The sequence below is a fragment of the Triturus cristatus genome, chromosome 8 (genome assembly GCF_964204655.1).
Source record: "Triturus cristatus chromosome 8, aTriCri1.1, whole genome shotgun sequence".
In the NCBI taxonomy this organism is placed as follows: domain Eukaryota; kingdom Metazoa; phylum Chordata; class Amphibia; order Caudata; family Salamandridae; genus Triturus; species Triturus cristatus.
In genome coordinates this window covers 353,073,055-353,085,170 of record NC_140591.1, presented here as the reverse complement: position 1 = coordinate 353,085,170, position 12,116 = coordinate 353,073,055, and the positions used below count along the sequence as shown (strand labels likewise).

The following is a 12,116-nucleotide window of genomic DNA, read 5'->3' as shown; positions in this document are numbered from 1 at the left end:
GCATGACAAAATATTTACACATTGGTTCCGTTTGTGCATCAAACATTAAGCTTAATCTTCAATCAAATTGAGCCATAATGTAAGATTGACAAACCTATTTCCTCATGGAAGCCTCTTATACATTGATACTTTGTGTTATTTGTGGTCTTTCTGGAGACATTAAATATTTTTGTTATTGAAACACAGAGATCTCTCCTATTTTAGAAGCAGAGCCTCTTTAGAGTGACAATATATTGCACAACATACATCAGCCTAGATATAATGCGCTACTGATGGAAAAATACAAGTATTATGTTACCCAATATTCAAGTGATTAATATAAGATCTAATAGCATGTGCTAAACTGTCTCACAAGTTACTGTTGGATAGTGATAACAGGAGAATTTCAGAGAGATCACTGCTGCTCGCTTCCTAGTGTATATCCTCTTTTAAAGACAGCCAACTTCATAAAGCAATTTCAATATTCAGTTTTTATATATGCCCATGGAGAGATGGGACTGTACTGTATAATTTGCAACGAGAATGAGAAAGAAAGTGAACATATAATTTTCGAAAAATTGGGAAATTATAGAAACAAAGAAAAAAACATACAGCTAAACAAATATACAAAAACAATAATCAAATCTATTGTGATTTATTACCTGTCCATGTTCCCCAGGTTTGCTTCCCATCACCACTTTATTCTCACCCGCTTTTTTATACTCCTTCCCTTTTCCAATTTCTGCCATATACTTCCACGTTCCCCCTTTCCAGATCCCCACATCTATTTGTTCTAGATCCGCAACCATACTTTCCGTAAAACATAGAAGACTGCCGCCAAAGCCACGTTAGAAGTGAGAAAGGACTATAGCACAACAATTCATTTTTTTGAGCTGTTCTTAAATAATTACACCTTTAACATTTGATTCCTTATATTTCAGGAACTGCTGACATTTTTGAGGATTTGACAACATATGTTTTCACCTTCTACCACCGAATTCATTACAGTTCCTGGCGTATTCTATCTCTATCATCAACTTTATATGTGAGAAACTAATTGTCATCCGGGTCAATCTTCAAGAAATTCAAAAGCTCGCAGGGAAGATATTGCTAATCCTTGTTTTGTTCAAATAAAGTAGTGACCCAAAGTAGTCTGTGGCTTCATGGTCTGCGGGCCAGTGAGTAATTATTGACCATAAACATCATCAGCCTGTAGGCAGCATTATGGCCTGTAACAATTCACAAATACTCAGAGATTTAAGAATTGATTTCTGACTTTAAAAAAATTCTATTACTAGAACAATTGTTTCATGGTGTATCTTTCTAGCAAAGACAAGCATGTGGTTTACGCTGTACCAGAGCTGTAGAGTCTGCATTATTTTCTATCTGTTGACACTATAAGTAGCTTTAACATCTACAAAGCCACTCAGCAGATGAATAATTAGGCCATCCCTGCTCCATGTTGCTCGGCAACCTAAACAACTTTCGACATAGCAAAGAAAGTTCCTTGAAAGCAAAGTCTTAAATCAACAAAATGCAAGTTGCCTCCTATACAAATGCTTTGAGCCCAGCCGAAAATGTCCTAAGGGGCTTCCTTTGGTTAAAAAGAATATTTTACCACTAGAGGATTGTCCAGCAGTGTGTAATTCTTAGTAAGCGGCCAGAGTTCTTAGAAACCACATACACCACGGATCTCAGTTAGCAGGTTCCCCTGAGAATGATACGGGAAGGCGAGCGAGCGAGAGCAGCAGTGGCAATGTTATGTAAATAATACATCATTACCAGCCTTGTCCTAAGTATTAATCATCACAACCTCCCCTGCTGAAGGACTCGTCAATAGCAAGATCAACTGTTTACATCTATCAAAATAGTTAAGGTGAATTTGTCTAAGAGGGTTAATAGTATGCAGGTTTCCATAATGCAAATAAACCAGTGGCCCAGGAATATGTGTCACACATTTTATTTATTTATTTATAAAGCACCTAAATCGCCCCCGACGGGGTATCTCTGCGCTGGGGGGGGGGGGGTGCTGTGGTGGTCCATGAGGGGGGACATGGTAAAATAGTGCAGTTTTAAGGAGCCTTCTGAATTGGAGGTGATCAGAATATTGCCGCAGATGGGTAGGAATCTGGTTCCAGAAGAGAGGGGCTAGGTGAAAGAAAGCTTTCCCACCCAGTCGGGAGCACATGAGCACATACGTAGGATGATGACAATGTTATACCATCTGGAACGTGGTACAATGGCAATCAACAGCATCAATAAAAGAGGTCTAAAACAGGAAAAGCTATCTTTCTATACGGAAGGTTTCGCAATCTGTAGACACAGTTGAATTACAATGAAAAGCATGCAAATAAGTCATAAAAGCGAAGAGGACTGGTAAATTGATTTCACCATCTTTAAAAAAAAGGCAACGAAATGCGAGGAACTGTATGTCACATGCGTGCACCCGGACCCTATAAAACCCACTAGTATGTTGGTTCTACCTTGTTCGAACCAGAATGATGATCAACTAAAGATCATGCCAGAATTGTGCCTGGTGTGCTGTAATCTATGGATGAAAACAATATACATTTTGCATAGCCTATTTTCCTGTTTTATCCATGTTCCTCAATTTACATAAGGTTGCCAAGGAAACATGAAGCAAAAGTAAATATAGATGATGGATAGAGCACTGAACCCAGTTAGAGGCCCAATTAAGTGGCTGCTTAAAGGCAGTTTAGCCAAAGTGTCCCTCAGCTCTTGACTGACACTCTGCTATGCAGAAAGTATGCCAGTATTAAAGGTAGATCCCTAAGTACTTATTTTTTCACACATCGTTCCCTATCAAGGGCATTGATAGGGACACTGGGGTCCCTGGAGGGAGGAGGGGGGGGGAGCAGCTAATGCCCCTGCTGCATTTGCCCAGCTGCCCCCTCCCCTTTGCGCCCCATCTCCACAGCTGTTGATTGTTGCTCCATGCCAGGAGCCGCACAGGAAGAAAAACAGACACTGCACCCTGCAACACACAGGTCCATTTATATTCTTCTGCAGCAAAGCAGCAATTCTTTGAGGCAGCAAGTGAGGCACTACAGGATACTACCTAGATTTGTGCATGTGTATATTTATCTATATCAACATAGATAAAGATATATACACACATGTACATGCAGTCACATTTAAATATTTAAACAACCACATATATATATATGTCTATATCTATATATAGATATATGTATATACACATATATGAAAGTCCTTATACACGCACGCATGCACACAGTCTTTCCACAATTGCGGTTTGTAGGTGGCCCCATCATATGCAACCTGTGGAAAAACGTGCGAGAAAAGAAACTGTAGAAATTTGGGACTCTGTAGAAGGCTGAACAGAACAAAGATAACCCAAATGCTATATCCAGGCAAAGGGTCTGATAAGTGCCTCCTCTTTTTATTGTCATGAACGGTTGAGGAAACGTGAAAGATCAGAATGTACTCACTTTTTACTCAAGCACGTTTGTGATTTATATGTGAAATTAGGAGGACGTGTGTGGTAATCTGTATCAGCACCAGCAAATGCCCGAATGTGAGAAGCTCAGAGAATATTTGCCTTTGAAGTCAAAATGGAGGAAGAGCTCGACAGAATGGCTGGGTTGTTTTTCCTGGGAGAATAAGTGAATAAATTATCCTCCTTGTTACACATATGGACTTAGTCTCATCCTTACAATCCTAGCATTTAACACTGGCGACGAGGATGGGATTGTGTATGCATAGCTGCTCCAGAACCATTGTCATGAGACCATTGTGCTCCGTCTCATTCCTACCATGCACCAGTATGTCATCCTGATATTACGCAAATACCAGCTATCCCACGCAAGAACGTGCTTGGGTTTTGTCCTCCGTTTCTCATATTGTGGTTGGAAGATCAGAATGGAGGTCAGAAATGTTATCTGAATACTCTTTTATATCTGCTTTTATAGCACATTTAACAGCTCACATCAGTGGTTGAACGAAAAAACTAAATGTTGGAAGAAGAGTGGATAGAATTTTGTGATCTCTGACAATCAATAAGGCTTTGTTCTGAAGCCCTATAGAGATTGTGTTACAGTAGTCCAGCTGAGACATTTCTATCACACGTCAGGTTTATTTTACGTCTGGTATCAGTAGGGTGAAGACGGAGGGAAGGGGAAAGGATGATGCTACTCCAGGTATGGAAGATGCCACAAAACGCAATTTATTTCCTTGTTATAGCAGTAGGTGTTCAGGGAAATTAGGAGCATTGAGAATAGGCCACTACATTGTTTTATACTAGAGATAGTAGTGAATAGACTATTAGTACAAAAACGCAAAAAAAGAGTGTTACAAATGTTCCTGATAATTAAATCACGCCCAGAAAGCATGTTTATAGAGAAAGAGGATTCAGCCTAACAGTTAGGGCGGTGGACTTCAAATTTGGGGAACCGGGTTCGAGTCTAGGCAACGACGCTCAACATCCTGTGATTCTGTGCATATCACTTAGGGGCATATGTATCAAACGAATTTTTGATCGCAAACGCTGCGATTCGCAAAATAACAGCGTTTGCGATTAAAAAAATCGGTAATCGGGATGTATGAGGCAAATCCCATCGCAAAATTAAGGAATTGCTAATTTAGCGATTTCTCAATTTTGCGTAAGCATTTAAGAAATCGCAAATTGCGATTTCTTAAATGATATGTAAAAAGCACCCAAGTTGTGCGAATTATCCTTAAGAAATCGCAAATTACCACCAACTTCCAGTTGGTGGTAATTTGCGTTTTCCTTTCAAAAAGCACTTTTTTGAATTTTACAAAGTGCCACGTGGCGCATATACATGCCCTTAGGGCATGTATGTGCGCCATATGCACACACATGCACACACATGCTAATTTCAGGGGTGCATCAGGGTGTCATCATGACACCCTTGCACCTTTGAAATTATTCTCAAATTGCGATTAGCAAATTGCGATTCGCTATTTGAGAATTAATTCCCATTCATTCCTATGGGTCTCCTGGCCCATAGAAATGAATGGGCAGGTATTCCTTAATTGCGATTTCGCAATTTGCTAATCGCAATTAAGGAATTTTAAGAAATCGCAAAAAGTTTGCAATTTTTTAAATACATCCCGTTTTGCAATTCTCAAATAGCGATTCTTTAAAAATCGCTATTTGAGAATCGCAAATGGTGATGTTGATACATATGCCCCTTAATCTCCCCGTGCCTAACAAAAATTAAGGTGTCCGCATGTAACGCAACTGGCACTCATGTAAAGTGCTCCGATACCTGATTTCGGGTCAAGTTCGCGCTATATAAAACTGCGAGAAAAAAAAGGGTAAACGTTTTAAAGTTCCCTATATTGCTCTTCAAAAGACATCAGTTAGCAAAAACCTACTTAAGCTGATCCTTCTGTGTATAAAATACATATTCCTTCTCCATAACACTTTTCAATCTAACAAGCCACACAGCCATTACTATGACCTCCACCCAAGACGATTTTTGTGCCAATAGTGATCATGCAACCAGGGAACCACAAGAGAACATAGTAAAGTTAGTAAACCACAAAGAATAGTATGAGTCTTGAATTTGAGCTAATGGATAATATATGGATTGCATTATTGATTTGATTATAAGTTGACAATTCCCTGTCAATACCCTCTGCCCACCCAATAGTCCACTAAATAGAAGTTACTGCCTTGTATGGTGGAGGTGAACAGAGAACTGTGAAAAGTTATTGCCCAGTAAGTAGGAAAGTGCACAGAATAATTTTAACTTGAAAGAGTATACTTTGAGACAGGGGTACTGCCCATTATGGACTGTGGTTATAGCTCAGGTTGGAGGACAGCATACAGAGAGGTGTGAAGAGTATGATTAGTACACCAAACTGAGGTTATTGCTCAGAATGAGCTGCAGTTGTTGCCCAGTATTGATGAGGATATACAAGTTATTTGCGAAAAGTAAAATTAGGCTACCAAACCGAACAGTCTCTTCCACCTTACCCTTAGGGGGCCCATCAATTATGAGTGAATTGAAAAATGGTTAGGTAATTTCCTCCTCCACCCCCACTCCCAACCCCTCCCCTGGGTGCATTGGTAACTCCTGTGGGACAGAATTACTTCCTTTTACATTTTTGGGTGGAATATTATGCAAAATGCGAAGGGTCTGGGTGGAAAACATCAGACCATGGTAGTTCAATGGGTCTTGCAGTCCCGATGGAGCCAGTAATTCCTTTTGCCAGACCAAAAAAGGATTACTGGCCTTGTACAATGGAAGACTATTGCCTACATTGTCCAGGAGCTGCTCATAGCTAAGAAGGCATAATGTTAGATTGTCCATAGAACCAGCAACTGTCAGCTTAATATGCCTCTGTGGCATTTCCCACCAAGTCTTCTGGCCCTCTCCTTGAGCTGTCATGAGATCACTCAAAGAGGATATCCAGTGAAGAGAAAATAAATGAGTTGCCTGTACCTGTCCTGCATCACTAACAATCAATAATGGATATTCCAGAATGTTAATTTCTGATGATGTCTCCTTGGGTTTTGAAATCTATGGTGATGCCATTAAATGGATGGTGCCATTACAAGTTTCAGCAAAAGGTTAACAGGCAGGCATTTGTAGGGGAGCATTCTTGCAGAAAGGTGAAAGAGGTTATTGCATAACTACATGGCATACATACACCACCTAATTAAGCCATAGAGTGCATGCTACGCTCCGTCTACTTATAAATATTTATAAAAGAGATTCATCATAAACCTTTTAACCACTGACCAGCGAGTGCTTCTTTCGCGAAGAAAGCTCAAGCGTTGTGTCGTACAGGCTCTCAACAAAATTCCTGAGACATGGAACATTCACTTCGTTTTTGACAGCCTAAAACCAGAAGGGGAGAATTTGAGCGTTTTCACTACTGTAGTTAGGGTTCTTGCTCAATTTAACTAGAATTATAGAAACAAAACACACACATACAGCAGCTACAGGAACGAGGATTTCCACAAAGAGGCCGGCCAAAGCATGCTTGATATCTTTGTCTTTAACTTCTAAGAAGTAATGAGCACAATCCTGGAAGACACAAAGAAAATAACCAGTTAGCATCAGTCACAAAGTAGAATAAAATAATACAGTCCAAGGGCAGAAATTTCAACTTTAGATCTGACAAGCCTTCTTGCTGGAGTACTAATGTATAACATTATTGTTAGCTCAAAGGTTTACTTATATGATCCTCCTTAAGCATATTTTTCACAACCAAACAAATGAGCAAATGGAGAGCATCAAAATGAAATTTCAGGTCAGCTTTTTAACTAAAGTGCATTTTACACAAACGTGAGGTCTACATGAGGACTCAGAAATGAAAACAAAATGTGTCATATTAGCTTAGGTTAGCATCTAGAATGGGGAATCCGGTTGCCAGGTTACAGAACTGCAAAATAACCTGCAACAGTGCACGTAAATGTCAAGACAAACGGTTGTGGCCCCTAGAAATCTGAAGGCACATTATAAGTCTCTTGGTTGGATATGTAGGCTCAGAGTCCCCTGGTAAATGTGGACTGGGAGGTGAACATTAGTTTCTCTAATTTCATTTACTCGTCGATATGGGAGTTTTCCACATGTAATCCATCCATCGATCACCTGGAGGAATGCAACTGGACAAAATAGGCCAGAAAGGGGAAATGCGTGTGGTCTTGCCATTCAGAGAAATGGAAATACACAATCACTATCCTGGATCTGTGAATCTTATAATAGGGCAGTAAATCCATCCAAGTTAATGCGTCAACCTAGGTTAACAGAATGGCTGATAACTCTGACAAGCTTGTGATGAAGGCCTTGGTCGAAAACCTCCTGTGGGATTGCAAGACAAAACATTCTTAGATGCTTTACATGCACTCGTGCAGGATGAATGTGAGGGGATGAAGTTGCATGTTACATGTGGCTTTAGATGTGATCTAATGGGATTGTAGGGGGTTATAGGAAAGAACATCTCTTTCTGAAGGTGCAAGGAGTGGGCAGTTCTGGCTTCCTGAAACAAACGTATCCAAATTAAAGCAGGCCACAGATGCCGAGTCCGGGTCACCCATTCTTGAAGCCTGCATTTTGTTCTCAGGACATGAGAAAGTAAAACATAGGGTGCTAGCAAGAACATCTTAACCTTCTGCATAGGGAATAACACTTCAAGCACAGCAAAATCTCTATAAACAAACTGACCAGACAGCTATCTTGTCCTAAATTTTGCATAATGGCCACAGCCAAGACACAACCACATATTTAGGCTACGAGTCACCTATAGAGGGTTATGCCAATCGACTTTTCTATCTGTGAAAAGCACAATGAAGACCCTCTGTGCTTCTAGACTTGTTGGGACTCATTTGTCACAACCAATTCACCTGGCACAGATAACCACCAGCAGAACTCTGCTGTCTGCATTTCTATCCCCAACTATAAGTATCCGTGTGGGGTACAGTCTTTGTGTATGGTATGCAATAAACGAACAGGCTAGGCATTTTAGACAGTAGTGGCATGTAAGTGCAACTTAGAAAAGGGTGGGGAATCACACACACACACACACACACACTAACACCATTGCATTTACATGCAGACGCACAAGCACCCATTCACAACACTCACTCACAAATACACATACATTCATACACACAAGCACGCACCAAACGGTCAATAAAAAAACAACACTTACCTGCTGCAGCTCTCAGGGAGGGAAGCCTGGGAGGTGCCAGAAGGGTTAGCACTACTGCTTCCCCGCATTGGCTGACCGTAGGCCAGCCAAAAAGGAGAAGCAGCTGTCCCTACCGCGTCACAGATTGGGATGATTGGTGAACCCACCTAATCTGTTACGAGATGTCAGTGAAAGACACGCGGCCCTGGGCACTTCATGGCTTAACATTGAAGCACCCAGGTATGAGGCTATCACTGATGTCTCGTTGCAAGGGGGAGGGCCTCAAAGACCTTTGTCGAGCTCAGGAGGTCACGCGACAGATGCTGTGACATCCTCAGCCCAGCAAAGTTAAGCTCAGACAGCCAGGAGCATGCACATTCAGCACATGTCTTTCTCCTGGTTGCCTGACCTGAAAATAATGAGTGTCTGTAAGGCTGAACTTTGCTTAGCCTGACATACACACTTTATGTCGAAAAGTTGCAGGGGCGTGGCCCCTCCAACCTTAAGGATGGGCTGCTTCTGATTTTAGAGTTTGAGTGCTATAGCTGGTCTGGGTTTAACAGCTCAATTTTGTGATACAGCCCACCTGTGTTGTTAGCCTCATGTTTACTAAATAATCATAACAACACACACATATATATATATATATATATATATACACACATACACACACACACACACACACACACACACACACACACAGGGACATTATAGTTAGGTTCACATTTTACCCACACTAAACGATAGAAATTATACATTGTATACATCTTAGAGTGCCACATAAATTATTCTTGACCAATCCAAAGCTGTAATACTGTGCCTGGACTGGTGCTTAAAAACTTTAATAGAAAAGCAGACACTTGAGGGGAGCAAATTAAGAGTGTCTCTGAAGTTCGAGGGCGCTCTATACTGCTCTCCATCTAAACTAGGGAACTACCCAGAGTCCCAAGGGTGATTTAGGATTACTTTTCCATAGGAAAGGTATTTTTTGTGTGCTAATAACTTTGGCCCCATTTGATGAATCTCCACAAAACTTTCCAAAAAAGAGCTACTTTTTGACTAGCTTGTCCATGGAAAGTTTCGGGGTGAACAGTCAAGTGGGAGCAGAGAAAAAGAGAAGGTTTCAAACCACATTTTCCCTTATTCATTTTTCCATAGGAACTTCAGACACTGCTACAGCCAAAACGGTGGACGGATTTATCCCAAATCTGAGAGAATGCTAGATCTTGGTCCAGAAAGAGTACTTTTTGTGTTTTGGTGTAAATCGGGTCATTGGTTTTGGAGAACTTAAGGATAAAAAACTTGTATATTTCACGTTAAGGAGAAGTGAGATCTGATTGGCTGCCACCACCTCAACCAGGAAGTGGTGGCAGCCATCTAAGGACTATTGACTAAGTCCCGAGTCCTAAAAAAGATTTATTTAAACACAGTGGGGAGAGTAGCAATACCTTGACCACCTAGGCTTGGTGGTGAGGTGAACCCCACCCCCTAGGCCTTGTGGTGGGGACTGTATTTAAGAGGGGAGGAAGGTCTTCTGCCCAACCCTCTAAGGGGCCTAGGGGACACCATCCTCCAGGGCCACTAAACTAAATAAAAGGGAGGGGGCCGCACAGCCCACCTCCCTGAGCCTTTAATGGCCACGGGGACCCCAACCCCGGGGCAGACTCACATGCAGTGTCGCCCTCCTGAGCCATTAATGGCCACGGGGACTCCATCCCCGGGGCAGACTCACATGCAGTGTCCCGGGAAGCCTACCCCTGGAACACAGTGGTTTCCCTGCTCGCACGGGCAGGAAAACTTGTGTTTGCTCCTGCTTAGCAGGAGCATTTTTAAAACTCCAGCAAATACAAATACAAAGTCTGCTCCCAGCAGGTGGAAGCTTTGAAAATGCTCCCGCCGGCTGGGAGCAGACTTGAGATTGGTTTCCTGGCCAGCACTGATGCAGGCTGGGAAACAGATCAAAATATTGCTCCTACTCGGAGGGAGCAGAATAAGTAGCTGCTCCCTGTGGGCAGGAGCAATGCTCCTGGCTCCCTTTGCATGAGGGGGAATCAGCTGGGGCCTTGGGGTACCCCCGTAGACCCCAACGAGTGTATGGTGGATGCCTTGGAGGGCACCAACCTTTCAGTAATGTGGGCCCAGGTAATGGGGTCCCCTGGGCCGGAAAGCTCAGGGAGGGGGGCAAGCCGACCCCCCCCTTTTATTTTTAGGATTGGCCCTGGGAGAGGTGGTCCCCAAGGCCTAACTAGGCTCAGGGAGTGGGGTTTCCCTTTAATTAAAAAAAAAAAAAAAAGCTCTGAGGGCATGGTCCCCAAGGCCTAAAGAGACCTAGGGATGGGGCTGCGTGACTCATCAATTTTTTGTAAGTTTTGTCCTCAGGTGGGCTCCCGGGGCATATTTGGCTTGCGGAGGAGAGCTCTAGGCCACCTCCCTTTAAAAAAAAAAAAAAAGGCCCTGCGGCCAACCACCTGCCGCGCAAGGCCGAAGGCCCTATGCAGTGTGTTGTTGGCTGTCTTTTGGGTGGTTGGCCTCAGTGCCTGGCCGCAGACCAGGCCTTGTGGCCAAGTGGCCAACATCACACGGCCAAAGGCACAGGGTTTCCTGCATGCGTGCCGGTTGGCTGCAGGTCAGACCCTGTGGCCAACCCCCTGCTGTGCCGTGCCGTGGTTATTGCAGGGTTGGCTGCATTTCTGGGGGTTGGCCACAGGGAACTGGACACAGCCGAAGGCCCTGCGCATCATGAGGTTGGCTGCATGTGGGGGTTGGATTTACGCATTGTAATTAAATATTACTTTAAGTTAAAATAAAAACTAGCAATTCACTTGAAAAAAACTATTTTAGATTAAAACTAAGTTATATTTAGGTGAAGGGTTCGGTAATAAAGTAACATTTTAAAATCTAAAAACCACTGAAATTCATCAGCTATAGTTACCGTTATCTCAAGCAACTAGAACTAGTGTCTTAAGGTAACCAAAACTATCACTGCTACACTCTAGTGAAATTATTGGTGAGAAAAATGTGTATGGTGGAGGTGTGAGTTATATGTGTGTGTATATATATATATATACACCTATATATATATATATATATATATATATATATATATATATATATATATATACACACATACACACACACACACATAGTGTGGATTTAAGTCTGCCCTCGTCATCCATTTGCTCTCTTCACTGTGAGTGACAGCATCCCATTTTGGCACATCTGCCTAGAAAGTATTTCACTTAAGGGACAGGGCTGGAAATCTCTGCTTTCACTTCGTGTTTTTAAACTTACTTTTGCCATTCTTTTATGTTCTGATTTTACACACTTATTTTTTATTAGTTTTACACTTGTACACTTTTAATGTCTATTGCATATGCTAAAAAAAAATACACAAAACATTACAGCCTTGTCAAGGCAAGATATTTGGCTGTGCCCTTTCTTGCTCCGGCTGGGGCTTTCTCACGGAGACATTTTAGCAACGAAGGGTC

At 42.1% G+C, this 12,116-nt stretch overlaps 1 protein-coding gene across 6 annotated transcripts in view; it reads right to left on the bottom strand.

The window, feature by feature from the left end:
- FRY (FRY microtubule binding protein) overlaps window positions 1-12,116 on the bottom strand; it is a 657,235-nt gene that overhangs the window by 294,808 nt on the left and 350,311 nt on the right. For all 6 annotated transcript variants that reach the window (XM_085621668.1, XM_085621669.1, XM_085621670.1 and 3 more), the window contains exons 9-10: window positions 6,930-7,022; window positions 6,735-6,833 (exon numbers count right to left, since the gene is read on the bottom strand). In XM_085621668.1, the coding sequence (XP_085477794.1) occupies window positions 6,735-6,833; window positions 6,930-7,022 (192 nt within the window). The remainder of the gene's footprint in view (window positions 1-6,734; window positions 6,834-6,929; window positions 7,023-12,116) is intronic.